The 16,139-nt window shown below is 56.4% G+C and overlaps 1 protein-coding gene across 4 annotated transcripts; it reads left to right on the forward strand.

The window, feature by feature from the left end:
- Positions 1–8,341: 8,341 nt before the first annotated feature.
- DUS1L (dihydrouridine synthase 1 like) lies at positions 8,342–16,031 on the forward strand. 4 transcript variants are annotated; one of them, XM_012452686.2, is made up of 14 exons: positions 8,344–8,886; positions 8,984–9,094; positions 9,452–9,560; positions 10,112–10,162; positions 10,633–10,745; positions 11,718–11,800; positions 12,053–12,156; positions 12,414–12,558; positions 12,788–12,884; positions 12,966–13,048; positions 13,857–14,002; positions 15,126–15,163; positions 15,513–15,580; positions 15,666–15,779. In XM_012452686.2, exons 1-14 carry the CDS (start codon positions 8,650–8,652, stop codon positions 15,682–15,684), a joined length of 1,404 nt encoding a protein of 467 aa, XP_012308109.1. In that variant the 5' UTR covers positions 8,344–8,649; the 3' UTR covers positions 15,685–15,779. The 4 variants fall into 4 exon arrangements, with proteins under 4 accessions (XP_021522060.2, XP_012308109.1, XP_012308106.1 ...); XM_012452683.2 differs by having other exon boundaries at positions 8,346–8,886; positions 15,505–15,580; positions 15,666–16,031; XM_012452685.3 differs by lacking the exon at positions 8,984–9,094 and having other exon boundaries at positions 8,347–8,886; positions 15,505–15,580; positions 15,666–16,031.
- The last annotated feature ends 108 nt before the right edge of the window (positions 16,032–16,139 follow it).

Consider the following 16,139-nt stretch of genomic DNA (forward strand, 5'->3'; position numbering starts at 1 on the left):
AGGGACCAGTGCCTGCACAGGGCTGGAAACAGCGCCTGTTCCTACCAGCCAGACCAGAAAACCTCAGAATTCAGAAGACATTGAGTACTCAGAGGGGCCTGTCTCAAGGCCCAAGACTTATTAGCTAACTAGTTACTAGTTAGCTCTGGTCCACCTAAAAAAAAAAAATCTTAAGGACAAGACCCCCGGCTGGGCGCGGTGGCTCATGCCTGTAATCCAAACTGTTTGGGAGGCTGAGGTGGGTGGATCATGAGGTCAGGAGTTCGAGACCAGACTGGTCAATATGGGAAAACCCCATCACTACTAAAAATAGTCACTCGTGGTGGTGTGCGCTGGGGTGGTCCCAGCTGCTCCGGAAGCTGAGGCAGGAGAATCACTTGAATCCAGGAGGCACAGGTTGCAGTGAGTCGAGATCACATCACTGCACTCCAGCCTGGACAACAGAGCGAGACTCTGTCTCAAAAAAAAAAAACATCTCAGAGCATCAGGAGACAGAAAACAATGAAAAAGGGGAAAAATTGGAGGATGCGGTATTCCCCATGTCCTGGGTTTTCTAATTTATGTTTAACGTGAAGAAGTAAAATTATTACGAGGCCACGTGATGTAATTCTAAACGTACGTGGGGGAAGATGACCATGATACACATGAGAGAGGTACAGGCTAGAGAGACGAAGAGAAGGAAAAGTTTGTACGCGCTCCCTGAGCCACGCGAAAACGACACCTAGGCCTACGCCAGGTATGGCTAACGCAACACCTGGGCAGCCACTGAAGACGGAAGTGACGTCATGTGCGCGCCGTCAGAGCAGGAAGCTCCCGGCAGAGGTCGGTCCCTGCACCAAAGCAGCCCCCGAGCTGGAGGGTGACCGGAAGCCAGCGCTTCCGGACTCTGGTACCTGGGGCGCCAAAGAGACGGGGCAGTTCTGCGACAGGAAAGCGGGGTGAGCAAAGCAGCGCTGAGCCTCCCTCCTCACCCCGACCCCGCAGCTCTGGAGCAGCTGGCTGGTGCCAGGCAGGCAGGCCTTGTCCTCCCAAAATCTGGGCTGAGCATTTTGGTTGGTCCGGAGTTTCCCTGAGGAACCAGAGCAGGCGTTTCCCTTGTTTCAGCCTCTCAGACTCAGGTCTCTGCCCGCTCTCCCCGTCCACAGCAGCTATCAGAAGATTTAAAGAGACAGAAACAGCTCCCACTCCCCCCGCCTTTTGGATCCAGACATTCAAATAAGTAATTGTCAGCCAGGCGCGGTGGCTCATTCCTGTAATCCCAGCACTTTGGGAGGCCGAGAAGGGTGGATCAGGAGGTCAGGAGCTGGAGACCAGCCTGACCAACACAGTGAAACCCTGTCTCTACTAAAAATACAAAAATTAGCTGGGCGTGGTGGCAGGCGTCTATACTGCCAGCTACTCGGGAGGCTGAGGCAGAAGAATCGCTTGAACCCGGGAGGTGGAGGTTGCAGTGAGCCGAGATTGAGCCACTGCACTCCAGCCTGGGTGACAGAGAGAGCCTCTGTCTCAAAACAAACAAGGAACGAGGAAATGTATGTCAACAAGGACTCAAGGAAACTATCCTCATAAATTTATTACATTTCTGCAGTGGGAAGGAATAGAAAAAGGGCAGTGCCAGGTATGAATTGTATACTATTAATTCTAAAGAGGTGTGGAAAAGTTAGGGTGTACGTTAGTAGCCCTAGAACAGCTAGACAGCAGTAAGATGAAGTATCACTGAGAAGCCAATAGAAGACATCAAATAGAACACTAAAATACTACTACTCTATTATCCCAGAAGAAGGCAGGAAAGGAGCAGCAAAATAATACAAAACAGAAGAGACAAGTAGAAACGAGAAGAGAGGACAGACATAACTCAGCCATGTCACTAACTAACTGTGTTAAATGTAAATGGACTAAACACTCCAATTAAAAGGAAGAAGATGATCAGATTGTATACAAAAGCAAGTCTCGCCGGGCACGGTGGCTCACGCCTGTAATTCCAGCACTTTGGGAGGCTGAGGCGGGCGAATCATGAGGTCAGGAGTTTGAGACCAGTCTGGCCAACGTGGCCAAACCCTCTCTCTACTAAAAACACAAAAATTAGCCGGGCGTGCTGGCACATGCCTGTAATCCTAGCTACTCAGGAGACAGGAGAATTGAACCTGGTATGTGGAGGCTACAATGAGCCAAGATTGCACCACTGCACTCCAGGTGGGCGACAGAGCGAGACTCTGTCTCAAAAAAAAAAAAAAAAAAAAAAAAAAAAAGAGAAAGAAAGAAAGGGTAGAAATGTCCCTATTTGCACAAACTGTGGATACATGAAGCAACATGGCTAGTTCTCAGATTTATTCTGAGTGAAGCAAAAAGGCCGATCTCAAGAGGTGTGTGTGAGTCATTTACGTAACGCTCTTGGAATAACAGAATTACAAAGATGGAAAGCGAGTCACCAGGCCACTGGCTTGGGGCACCTTCCTTCCCCATGATGGGACACCCGGCTTCGGATTTCACCTTCTCACCTGCTCCAGGCGATGGCGGTGACGAGCCACGGGGCCAGAGCCTGGCTGGGTTGACCCTGGGACCTGACTGATAAACCAAGGCCCTTGCTTTATCGTGAAGTCTACTTTTTCCATGAAAAATATCGTTACACCCGCTTTTTAATTTTTACTGTTTTCTTGGATTTGTATTTTTCTTTTTACTTTCAACTAATTGTTTCTTTGTATTTAAAATATGACTCTTTTAACAACGTATAGTTGAGACTCGCTTTTTTTTTGAGACGGAGTTTTGCTGTTGCCCAGGCTGGAGTGCAATGGTGTGGCTCACCGCAACCTCCACCTCCCGCGTTCAAATGATTCTCCTGCCTCAGCCTCCTGAGTAGTTGGGATTATAAGCATGTGCCACTATGCCCAGCTCATTTTTGTATTTTTTTTAGTAGAGATGGGGTTTCACCCTGTTGGCCAGGCTGGTCTTGAACTCCAGACCTCAGGTGATCTGCCCGACTCGGCCTCCCAAAGTGCTGGGATTACAGGCGTGAGCCACTTCGCCTGGCCTATTTAATGGTCTAGTATATGCAGTAGCCACATGGGTGAAGTTTCCCATAAATGTCTGTCAAGTCGGATTGACTGACAGTGTTTCTCAAGTCTCCTACATCTTTGCCAATTTCTTGTCTAGTTGCCTTATTCGTTATTGAGGTAAGGTATTGAAATCTTCAGTCCCTGCACACCAGCCTGGATGACAGAGTGAGACCCTGCCTCAAAAAACAAAGCCTGTGTCTCTGGCGATAGATGTATCTTCATGTCTGTTTGTCCGATGTTAGTATAGCCATTCCAGTTCTCTTTTGGGTACTGTTTGTATTGTGTATCTTTACTTATATTTTCACTTTCAACCTGTTTATGTCTCTGAATCTAAAGTGTGTAGATTGTGGCCAGGCGAGGTGGCTCACACCTGTAATCCCAGCACTTTGGGAGGCTAAGGTGGGTGGATAACCTGAGGTCAGGAGTTCTAGCCCAGCCTGGCCAACATGGTGAAACCCCGTCTCTACTAAAAATACAAAAATTGGCTAGGTGCGATGGCTCATGCTTGTAATCCCAGGACTTTGGGAGGCTGAGGTGGGAGGATCACGAGGTCAGCCTGATCAACACAGTGAAACCTCGTCTCTACTAAAAATACAAAAATTAGCTGGGTTTTGTGGCGCGCACCTGTAGTCCCAGCTACTCGGGAGGCTGAGGCAGGAGACTCCCTTGAACCCGGGAGGTGGAGGTTGTAGCGAGTCAAGACTGCACCATTGCACTCCAGCCTGGGCAATAAGAGTGAAACTCAGACTAAAAAAAAGAAATAAAATAAAAATTAAAGCGTATAGATTGCATAGAGCATATAGTTGGATCTTATTTGTGCATTTCTTCACCCACTCTGAAAACCTTGGCCTTTTACTTGGAGTGTTCAATTCACGATCATTTGTCATCATTGACACTGTCACATTTGCATATGCCACTGCTTTTTTGTTTGTTTAGTTTTGTTTGAGACAGAGTCTTGCTCTGTCACCCAGGCTGGAGTGTAGTGGTGCAATCTCGGCTCACTGCAACCCCCACCTCCTGGGTTTAAGAGAGTGCCCCAGCCTTAGCCACCCCATCAGCTGGGATTACAGAGGCCTGCCACCTTGCACCCAGCTAATTTCTTTCTTTTTTTTTCTTTGAAACAGAGTCTCACTCTGTCACCCAGGCTGGAGTGCAGTGGTGCGATCTCAGCTCACTGTAACCTCTGCCTCCTGCGTTTAAGCAATTCTCCTGCCTCCGCCTCCAGAGTAGGCTGGGATTACAGGCTCACACCACCGTGCAGTGGCACATTTTTGTGTTTTTAGTAGAGACAGAGTTTCACCATGTTGGTCTTGAACTCCTGACCTCAAATGATCCACTCACCTCCGCCTCCCAACGTGCTAGGATTACAGGCATGAGCCACCGTGCTCAGCCCTATGCCCGGCTAATTTCTGTATTTTTACAAAAGTTATGTGTTTTGTGTTTTTTAATTCCTCTGTTCCTCCATCATTGCCTTTGTTGTGTTAAATGAATATTTTCCAGCGTACCATTTTAATTTCTTCTATATATATAAAATGTATTTATTTTCTTACGATTGCTCTGGGGATTTTAACAAGCATTCTAATTTATCACAATCTTTTTCAGATGAATACTTATTTAATTCCAGTAAAACACAGAAACTTGGTTCCAATGTAATTTCATTCCCTCTTCCTTCCTTTTCACTGTATTTTTTTCATATAATTATATGTCTTTATATGTTACAACCTTTTTATAGTTAGAAGTTACACATCATAAGGTATATTTTTATATGTTATACATTATAGTATGGTTTTATAATTATTGTGTTATACAGCCATCTTTTAATTGGATAAGAGGCTGGGTCAAGCACAGTGACATCTGCCTGTAGTCCCAGCTACTTGAGAGGCTGAAAGCAGGAAAGCAGGAGGATCACTTGAGCCCAGGAGTTTGAGACCAGCCTGGGCAATATAGTAAGACTCCATCTTTAAAAAAAAAAAAAGCCGGCGAGGTGGCTCACGCCTGTAATCCCAGCACTTTGGGAGGCTGAGGTGGGTGGATCACAAGGTCAGGGGTTCGAGACCAGCCTGCCCAACATGGTGAAACCTGATTTCTACTTAAAAATACAAAAATTAGCCAGGCGTGGTGGTGCATACCTGTAATCCCAGCTACCTGGGAGGCTGAGGCAGGAGAATTGCTTGAACCCAGGAGGCGGAGGTTGCGGAGAGCAGAGAGCACACCATTGCACTCCAGGCTGGGGGACGGAGAGAGACTCCGTCTCAAAATAATAATAATAACAATTTAAAATTTAAGTTGGCCAAAAGAAAAATATATACTGTTTTTTAAATAATTTCCTTTATTAGTGTTCTTTCATTTATTTTTTGATTATCATTAGTTCTATTGAGATGAATCTCACTCTGTTACCCAGGCTGGAGTGCAATGGCACAATCGCCGCTCACTGCAACCTCCACCTCACGGTTTCAAGCGATTCTCTTGCTTCAGCCTCCTGAAATAGCTGGGATTACAGGCGCCCACCACCATGTCCAGCTAATGTTTGTATTTTTAGTAGAGATGGGGTTTCACCATGTTGGCCAGGCTGGTGATCCTCCTGCCTCGGCCTCCCAGAGTGCTGGGATTACAGGCATGAGCCACCCATATGTTAGTTCTTTAGGCATATTCATAAGCTGCTTTGAAGTGGGCTGTGTCCAATATCTTGCCCTCTTATGGACAGTTTTTTTTTTTTTTTTTGAGACAAAATCTTGCTCTGTCGCCCAGGCTGGAGTGCAGTGGTGCAATCTTGCCTCACCGCAACCTCTGCCTCCCGGGTTCAAGTGATTCTCCTGCCTCAGCCTCCCAAGTAGCTGGGAGTACAGGCATGTGCCACCACACTGGCTAATTTTTCATATGTTTTGGTAGAGATGGGGCTTCACCATGTTGGCCAGGCTAGTCTTGAACTCCTGGCCTCAAATGATCTACCTGCCTTGGCCTCCCAAAGTGCTGAGATTACAGGTGTGAGCCACTGCGCCTGGCCAGGGACAGTTGTTAAGAATCACTTTGTTTTATGGGCATGCCCTATGTATTCTTTTCTTTCTTTCTTTTTTTTTTTTTTTGTGACAGTGTCTTGCTCTGTCCTCCAGGCTGGAGTTCAGTGGTATGATCTTGGCTCACTCACTCCTGGGTTTAAGTGATTCTCCTGCCTCAGTCTCCCAAGTAGCTGGGATTACAGGTGCCCACCATCATGCCCGGCTAATTTTAGTATTTTTACTAGAGATGGGGTTTTCATCATGTTGGCCATGCTGGTCTCAAACTCCTGACCTCAAGTGATCGCCCACCTCAGCCTCCCAAGGAGCTGTGATTTCAGGCATGAGCCACCGTGCCCAGCCATATTCTTGTTTCTTTGTATGTCTCATAATTTTCTAATTGATATTATTTTAGATAATGCATTGTAGAATAGAAACTCTGAATTCTAATCCTTTCCGCACCCCCCTGGGTGATGGTGGTGGTGGTGCTTAGTGACTTGGTCAGATGAATTCTGTAGGGTAACTTTCCCCTGCAGGCTGTGGCTACAGAGGTATTTGCTAAATTTAAAAAAACATTCTGTAACATTTAAGTCTGGCTTCCTAAGGCTCACCCCTGGGTCAGTGCAGCTTAGTGGCCAATTACTGGTTCGAATACTCGGTTTCTCTTTAGATCGTATAAATCTTTGGCCCTTTACAATTCCTGGTTCGATATGGTGCTTAAAAACCCTGAACCAGGGCCGGCGCGGTGGCTCACACCTATAATCCCAGCGCTTTGGGAGGCCGAGGCAGGTGGATTGCAAGGTCAACAGATAGAGACCATCCTGGCCAACATGGTGAAAACCCGTCTCTACTAAAAATACAAAAATTAGCCGGGTGTGGTGGTACATGCCTGTAGTTCCAGCTACTCGGGAGTAGCTGAGACTACAGGCTCGCGCCACCACGCCCGGCTAATTTTATGTTTTTAGTAGAGACGGCGTTTCACCGTGTTGGCCAGGCTGGGCTAGAACTCTTGGCCTCAATGTGGGCCACCAAGCCCAGCCTTCTGATAGCCTTTTCAAGGGAGGCAATCAGATACATCTGTCTCAGTGAGCAGAGAGGTGACTGTGAATCGGATGGGAGGCAGGTTTGCCCTAAGCAGTTTCCAGCCTGAGTTTTTAGTGATTTTGGGGGCCCCAGATACTTCCCTTTCACATGTCATATGTACCGAGTCTCCCGGTTGAATTTCTGACTTCGCTCTCAGATGTGGAAAGCTCTGACAAAGCCTATTTTTGCATCTGTTAGGTCTCAAATGCCTTCGGTTTAAAATAACCTTCACATCCACTCTGGGGTTCCGAGTGGGTCCCCACAGCTCAAAATAACCCAAGGAGGGACGAGGGGGCGAAGGAAAGTCGATGGAAGTCTGGCGGCTGCGGAGACCCAGGGCGGGCAAGGCCCCTGGGGTTGGTTTTCCGCCACGGAGCGGCTGTCCGAGGCGGCAGGTGCGCGTGTGCGCGGGTGCGCGGGTTCGCGGCAGGGCTCGGGGCCGCTTTAGGCGAGAACCCGATGAGGCCCGGACTTGGAACTCAGGCGCCAGGCGGCGCTGGGCCTCAGCGCCCACGGTCTACCAGCGGTCCGGGCCTTAGGCGCACCTCAGCGAAGCCCGATTTCCGCACGGCCGGCGCCCCGTTTCCAGCGAGCAGTCGGTGAGTCCCGGCGAGTCCCGACCCCTCCGGCCGCGGCCTGCCGGGCACGGTGCCGACCTCGGCCTCTGACCTCAGACCCCGCGCCGCGGGCTCTCTGTCGCCGGGCCCCTCGGAGCCGGGCGCGGTTTCCGGGGGACGCGTTTCCCGGTGTACCGTGGGCCGCCCGGACCGCGCAGGACGCGGCACCTTCCGGTGGCGGCGGGGAGCCCTGGGCCCGGCTGCGGCCCGGCTGCGGCCCCGGCGCGGTGCTGGCGTTCCCGGAGGCCCGAGCGCGGCAGGGGCCCCGGGCGTCGGCGAGGCCGGAGCGGGGCGGGCCCGGGACACAGGAGGCCGGCGCCCCCGGAGCCAAAGGCGCGCGACGGACCCGGCGGGGCACTCGAGCTGTGAGGACGCGGGGGCTCCCGTCGGTTCACGTCGCGGACGCTGCGCGCCGCGTGGCTCGGGCCCAGGCTCTCGAGGGGCGCCCTGTGGCGTTTCGGGCCAGCCGGGCCGCCTGGCCGGGCGCGGGGCCGATTCTCCCGGGAAGGGGCCCGGGGGTCCGTGCAGGGCCCGGCCGCGGCGTGGCCCTGCCAGGGTCCTGACTTCAGCGCAGGGCGGTCTGCTCAGGGCCAGGCCCGCGGGGACGCTGGCGTAGCGGTTTCTTCCCCTCTCGGCATTCCTGCCAGGCCGACATCAGCCCCCCTCCCCAGGGAGGGTCAAGGCCTAGGGGCCCAGCTGCTCCCTCGAGGTCCGCTGGGAGGTGGCGGCTCTGGAGTGGTCTTTCTCCGGCCTGCAGCGACCCCCACCTTCAGCGCCCCCTGCGTGTGACCCAACGGTGGTAGCAGAGCAGCCTTAGAAGAGTGACCGCTGCCTCTGAGTCTTACGCCTGTCGTTGGGCCTGGCTGAGCCCTGGGTCTGCTCCTTTCCCCCAGCCTGGAGACGATGCCAAAGCTGCAGGGCTTCGAGTTCTGGAGTCACACCCTTCGGGGGGCCCGCCACGTGGTGGCCCCCATGGTGGACCAGAGCGAGCTGGCCTGGAGGCTGCTGAGCCGGCGCCACGGGGCACAGCTCTGCTACACGCCCATGCTGCACGCCCAGGTCTTCGTCCGCGACGCCAACTACCGGAAAGAGAACCTGTACTGCGAGGTGTGCCCCGAGGACCGGCCCCTCATCGTGCAGGTGCGCAGGAGGGGCAGTGGCTGTGACAGTGTTGGGTCTCAGCCCCTGGAATGCCTGGGGAGGAACCCTTCCCTCTATGGCGGGACATCACTCTCAGCCTTTCCAGAGACAGCTTCCCAATTCCAGGAGGAGAGGGAGAAGGTGGCGCCAGGCGCGGAGAGTCCACGCAGCCACAGCAGTGATTCCTGTGGCCGAGCCAGGACTGCAGGTGCACTTCCCAGAGTCCAGCCCCATTCCTAGGAGCTGGCTCAGGCAGCCCTCCTGGCACCCCGTGATTGCTGCCTCTCACACTCACACTCCCTCTTCAGAACCAGTAGAGATGCCTCTGCTCTTCAGAAGTCAGTGATTGTGGCTTCTGCCACAGTTCAGAAGAAAATCCGTAAATCTGGGTGGTTTCACCACTCCTCCGGCTCGGTCATATTGTAAGCCTCGGCAGGACAGGGCACTCTCCTGCAGTGAACCTGGGTCCACACTCTCATGGGGTCACACCGGACCTCTCGTAGGGCTGGGCAGCAAGGGACCGGCGCCTGGCTGGGCTCATGGCTGACTCCTTCATCTTCTGCAGTTCTGCGCCAATGACCCGGAGGTGTTTGTTCAGGCGGCTCTCCTGGCTCAGGATTACTGTGACGCCGTCGACCTGAACCTGGGCTGCCCACAGATGATAGCCAAGAGAGGTGAGCTACACGTGGAGCATGGGGGCTCTGGGGGCAGGAGCCAGAGCCAGCTCGGGGCAGCCCCAGGTGTGGTGAGCTTGGAGGACGGCGGGCCCTGCCTCTGGCATAGGCTGGAGCCAGTCGTCCTCTGTGCTGTCCTCGGGCCCCCGGGGCTGTGCTCGGAGCCCTGCTGGCTCTCACTTCCCTCAGGGAGCTCCTTCTGCATAAACATGATTGCTGCCAGGGGTCCCCTCACCCCCTTGCACTGCTGTGCATGGGGTCCAGCCTGTCTACCTCACTGGGCCCCTGAGGAGGTGTTGCTTGGTCCCAGACTGTGGGGCGGGGGTTCCATTCAGCACCTTCTGAGCTTATGCAGCTGGGCAAATAGAGCCCGAGTCTGATGCCAACAAACCACTAGACTCTGACTGTTCCACTGCCCCAACTAGAGACACTGCTGGTTCTGGGGACTTGCGGGGCAGCTCCTGGCCTGGTGGACAGAGGAGGGGGGTGCAAGCCCTCAGCCCCACCGGCCTGAACACAGGTGTCAGCCAGGCCATGCTTGTTCTTTGCAGGTCACTATGGCGCCTTCCTGCAGGATGAGTGGGACCTGCTCCAAAGAATGAGTGAGTTGGCTGCGTGGGCGGCGAGGAGCCCCGAGGCCCTTGAGAGGGACACATGGGCACTGTCCACTTGGTGGGGCTCAGGAGAGGACAGGTGTTGGCAGGGGCTCCCGGCAGCACCCTGGGGGTTCTTGCCCACAGCAGGCTCTCTGCTGGAAGGAGGTGGCCGTGAAGTTGCCCGTCCTGTGTCACTTGCCCCTTAACACCAGGCAGTAGGAGCCAGGGCAGAGTCCTTGCTCAGGCCCAACCTCAGATGTCCTGGGAGACAGAGCCGGCCTTGGCCCTACTTGTTTGAACCTGGGAGGGCTGGGGGAATGGCGGAGGGAGCCTGCCCAGCAACCCGAGGGTGATGCTCAGATGGTGGCCTGGGCTGCCTCTCGGCCTCCCGGCAAAGCTGCTGGCTTTGCTGTCTGTGGGGCCCTGGGCTCTGGGAACACCATGGCCCCCTCAGAAGCTGCCTCTCTTCTCCCCAGTTTTGCTGGCCCACGAGAAACTCTCTGTTCCTGTCACGTGCAAAATCCGTGTCTTCCCAGAGATTGACAAGACCGTGAGGTACGCCCAGATGCTGGAGAAGGCCGGCTGCCAGGTGAGCCCTGGGCTCGCGTGGGTGTGTGGGCCTCGGCTGGGCCTTTACACAGAAGACACAGCTGAGGCTCTTCCTGTGGACACTCAGACACTGTGCACCGTTGGCCTCATAGGGGCAGTGGCTCTCCTGACTGGCCTGTCCCCACTGGCTCTGAGTGCCACCACCTCCAGCCCAGGCCTCTGCAGCAGAAACTGCTTTCCTGGCTCCGGGGTTTTGTCCCTGTGGAGAGTAATATCGGGGTCTTCACCACGTTCCTAGCATCCTAGAGGCCGGCAGGGCCTCCTTTTGGGATGGTCAGCTTCCAGTCTCCGAGAGGGTCAGGAAGGGGCCACCTGGCTGTCAGCAGAGTTGCTCCCCTGCCTGTGTTCCCTGCACACTGAGCCTGTCCTGGTGCAGGCCTGGATGGGCTGCTGTCCCCAGGGATGCCCCTCAAGACACTCACCTGGAGGCAGACAGCGACCTCTGTCACCCGGGGATGAGGCTTGCCCAGGGACTGTGGGCCCAGTGCCCCACCAGCCTGGAATCAACCTGGAGCCAGTCTCTCCCACACCTTTGGCTTAGGGCAGTGGGGACGCTGCCACTTCCCAGCCTGGCTGTTGTGTGGGTCTGGGCAGCACATGCAGCCTGGGGCTCCCTTGGAGTGCAGAGACCTTGGGCAGGACCTGGATGGCCATTCCTCAGCCCTGCTTCAGGAACTGAGATGCTGAGGGAAAGTCCCTGGAATTGGACACGGGGCTCAGAGGAACGAAGGGTGGAGGGGGCTCGGGGGCTCAGGGGCAGAGGGTCTTGGAGGGGGCAGAGGAGGCTCAGAGCGGGCTTGGAGGGGTGGAGGAGGCTTGGAGAGGCAGATGGGGCTGGGGTGGGGTGGTCTTGGAGGGGCAGAGGAGGCTCAGAGGGGGCTTAGAGGAGCAGGGCAGGCAGAGGAGGGGCGGAGGGTCTTGGAGGGGTCAGACGACCACTGGTCTGTCCTAGTTGCTGACCGTGCATGGGCGCACCAAGGAGCAGAAGGGGCCCCTGTCGGGTGCAGCGTCCTGGGAGCACATCAAGGCCGTGCGGTGAGTGGACATGGACGAGAGCAGTGGGTGATGCAGCCCTCGGTCCTTGGGGCTTTGGTGGGGGTCCCAGCTCCACACCTCAGGGTGCTCGGCACACCTGACACCTGTGACCACCAAGGGGGCTGGGGCTGAGGCTGGGGGCAGCATCGCTGTGGGAGCAGAAGCTACCTGCCAGGATAGAGTCTGGGGGGCTGTCTGGGGCCTGGGCGCTGTCCCGGGTGGGTGGAGGGACAGGTGTTTCTCTGCCAACAGGAAAGCTGTGGCCATCCCTGTGTTTGCCAACGGGAACATCCAGAGCCTACAGGATGTGGAGCGCTGCATCCAGGACACGGGTGTACAGGGCGTCATGAGTGCAGGTGAGTGCAGGTCAGCAGAGCCCCAGACAAACCTGGGGCCTGTGCCTGTACCCCGATGCCACCGCCCAGGTCGGCGCCTCCCACCGCCTACTGCCCTCCCCACAGTGCTCTTCGGTCCCAGTCTGCTCTCCTGGGCCTGAGCTGGCCTTGTCCCTGGTGTGAGGTGGCACAGGGGAGTGTCCCGGGTGCTCTAGGCTTTCCTCTACCATCCACCTGGAGCAGCCCACAAGGCTTCCCTCTCCATTCTCCTCCCACAGAGGGCAACCTGCACAACCCCGCCCTGTTTGAGGGCCGGAGCCCTGCCGTGTGGGAGCTGGCCGAGGAATACCTGGACATCGTGCGGGAGCACCCCTGCCCGCTGTCCTACGTCCGGGCCCACCTCTTCAAGCTGTGGCACCACACGTGAGTCATCCCTATGGCAGAAGCCACGTTGGGGGGTTGCCCAGGCAGAGATCTTCAGAGCCCGTCTGAGGTATTTCTGCAAGTTTTGTCAAAATAACTTGCTGCTAACTCAGGTCTTGAGGGGCTGGGGTCACAGGAGTGGAGTTGGGCAGGAGTGTGCCCGGCACTCAGCCTGCAGCCTGGTGGTGGAGCAGGGAGCCCACCCCGCGTGACAGGGCCTCTGTCTCAGGCTGCAGGTGCATCAGCAGCTGCGAGAGGAGCTGGCCAAGGTGAAGACCCTGGAGGGCATTGCCGCTGTGAGCCAGGAGCTGAAGATGCGGTGTCAGGCACGTGCTGGGACTGGTGGGAGCCCGGCCTTATCGTGGGGGAGGCGCTGGGGCCGTGACCAGGGCCTTGGGCTTTTGCAGGAGGAGATATCCAGGCAGGAGGGAGCGAAGCCCGCCAGCGACTTGCCCTTCCACTGGATCTGCCAGCCCTACGTCCGGCCGGGGTGAGTGCACCTGCCCCGCTTGTCCTCAGCCATCAGGGTCAGCTCCCACCCCAGAGGGAAAGGAGGAGGGGGGCCTCGGATCCCAGCAGCATGCACCTTCCGTGTGCCCCTCGGCATCCTTGGTGGAGGGTGCTGGTGGTTCAGCCTCCCTCAGTGGACACTTGGATTTTAAATTTTTTTTTTTTTTTTTTTGAGACAGAGTCTCACTCTGTCACCCAGGCTGGAGTGCAGTGGTGCAATTTTGGCTCACTGCAACCTCCATCTCCCAGGTTCTAGTGATTCTCCCACCTCAGCCTCCCAAGCAGCTGGGACTACAGGCATCTATCACCACACCCAGCTAATCTTTGTATTTTTAGTAGAGATGGGGGGTTTCACCATATCGGCCAGGATGGTCTTGATCACTTGACCTCGTGATCCACCCGCATTGGCCCACCACGCTCTGCCTCAAATCTTTTAAGATACTTCTCTGAGCTCCTCTGATCCTCGTAGATTTGTCTGTGGGTCAAGAGGTTGACCCCAGCTTCCACTGGGTTCTCAGAGGTGAGGCCCATCTGTGGCCACAGCCCTGCCTGGACCTGGTGGCTCAGACCTTGGCCTGCTTGAGCTGCAAACTCCATCCCAGGGGGCCCAGCCTCCCTAGCAGCCACTCCTGAGGGCTGCACGCTGCCCACGCTCCTCAGCGACCGCACTCGCCACAGCCACCTGGCCTCTCCTCACCCTGGGTCCTCATTTGGGGTCCGACCCACATGGCTGTGGCTCCTGGGCCCCTCATGGTGTCCTTGGGATCTGCCCGCTGCCCTCCCCGCAGGCCCAGGGCGGGGAGCAAGGAGAAGGCAGGTGCGCGCAGCAAGCGGGCCCTGGAGGAGGAGGAATGTGGCACGGAAGTCCTGTCCAAGAACAAACAGAAGAAGCAGCTGAGGAACCCCCACAAGACCTTCGACCCCTCTCTGAAGCGTAAGTGCTGCTGGGCCCAAGACGACAGCCTCTATCCTCCTCGTCTCTCCCGTTGCCAGTACCAGGAACCCAGACTTGTGGTCAGTGAGGCTCAAGGCCCAGAGCTGGAAGCAGATGCCTGGGGGCTTGGAGTGGTCAGCCAGACTTGGGGTCTGAGTGCGGGAACCTATGCAGGCCACACGTGGGACGTGGCTCAGTGAATCAGACGAGGCTGTGGGACAAGCCTCTCAGCCAGGTGCCACCCAGGTGGCCACTGAGGGGCTCGTCGGCAGGTCAGGGCCTTGGGTCGCTGCAGCTGTCCCTGCCCTGCCTCACGCTGAGCAGCCACTGAGAGGGCAGCAGGGGTACGCAGGAGTGTGTGCATGGGTCTTGTTGCTGGGCCAGAGGTGGCAGCAGGGCAGGCTGGGTGAGACAGGGTGAAGGTGCTCACCCCTCTCCTCATGTCCACCAGCGGCAAGGCCTCAGCCCGGTGCTGTCTCCCCTGAGAATCCTGGTGCCCCCTACATCCTGGGCCAACCCGTCTGGACCCTCAGCAGGTGGCAGCCTCCCAGATTTCTCTGACAGCTTTACAAGCTGCAGGGGAGACCACTGATAGCCCTGCAACCTTCCCACGTAACCGCCAGGGGGCTGGCCAGTCCACAAGCAGCTGCCACATCGCCTGGTGCCAGCAATCCCTGACTGTCCCCCGGGGCCACTGCATGAGGCAGCTGGGAGAGGCAGGAAACGGGGCTTTGGGCTGAGTTCTTGATCCTTGGCCCTTTTGCTTGGGAGACCTGGCACTGAAGGGCATGGAACCCCCTTTGGACCCTGTGGGTGGGAACACCCCTCCCCTTGTCCCTGCCTGGGAGTGGGACAGACAAGGCTGCTCATCCTGCCAGGGTCCCCCAGCCCACCCGCTTCCTATCCATTTCCTGTAGGATGGTCCCCCCACATCCCCTCACCCATCCCTTGCTGAGGGAAAAGCAGACGTGGCCAGCCTGCATCCTCTGCCCTCCCAGAGCCTCCTGGCCTGGCTGGCCACAGCTGGCATGGATGCTGTCAGCAGGCTCCATGCAGGTGATGGGGCAGCCCCCGTAGCTAGGCCACCCAGCTCTGACTCACCAGCACCCTTTTCTTTTCCCAGCAAAATATGCAAAGTGTGACCAGTGTGGAAACCCAAAGGTGAGTGTGTTCCAGCTGCATGCCGCCAAGGCTTCACCTCTAGGGGGTGGGCAAGGTGGTCCCTGCGCTGCTTGGGGTGGCAGGTCTGGTGCCCGCCCAGCTGCGTTTGTAGTGTGGCCCAAGGTGGCATGGGTGCCTCAGGAGGGCCCTTTGCTTCCAGCCAGCCCCCTGTCCAGGCCTGGAGTGGGAATGAGTCTGGGTGGGTTAGGGTGAGGGGGTCCCAGGGCTGCATCCAGGCTGTGGGGATCTGCTGGAGGCTTCCCTGGCGGGCTACTCCCCTGCTGGCTACCTGTCCCCGGGAGCCATGCTGGCCACAGGCTCCCCAGCTCTCCTGTGCCCAGGGCAACAGATGTGTGTTCAGCCTGTGCCGTGGCTGCTGCAAGAAGCGAGCCTCCAGAGAGACCGCGGACTGCCCAGGTGAGGCTGCCTGCCACCCGCCCCCAGTGAGCAGGCAGACCCCTCTGCCTCTTGACCCCCGACTCCCCTTCTCACTCTCTGCCAGGTCACGGATTGCTTTTTAAAACCAAATTGGAGAAGTCTCTGGCCTGGAAAGGGACCCAGCCTGAGCTGCAGGAGCCTCAGACGGCCACGCCCAGCACACCAGGTGGCTTCTCAGAAGTCATGAGTAGTGCTCTGGCCTGAAGGCCTAGAACCCCCACCCCCAGGACTGCTCCTGGAGCCTGAACACGTCCTACTTTTAAGGAAACGTCTTTTACTCAGGGAATCTCCCCTTACTTAACGTGGAAAGACGCGCCCCGTCCCCCTCGGCCCGCTCTGGGGGCCTGGAATGCTGCCGTGGGGAGCTGGACCTGCCCCGTCCTCAGCACACGTGTGCAAAAGCCAACAATAAATCATTTCAAAGACGCCAGAGCCATAGCCTGTGAGCGCCGCCCCCCAGACCCAGGGAGGCAAGAGCCAGGGCAGGTGTTGCTGGGGCCGGCGGGGGCTTCTGAACAAGATGCATCTAAATGAAGGC

This window comes from Aotus nancymaae, unplaced genomic scaffold, assembly GCF_030222135.1.
Source record: "Aotus nancymaae isolate 86718 unplaced genomic scaffold, 86718_ANA_hifiasm-v0.15.2.pri h1tg000089l, whole genome shotgun sequence".
Classification (NCBI taxonomy): Eukaryota; Metazoa; Chordata; class Mammalia; order Primates; family Aotidae; genus Aotus; species Aotus nancymaae.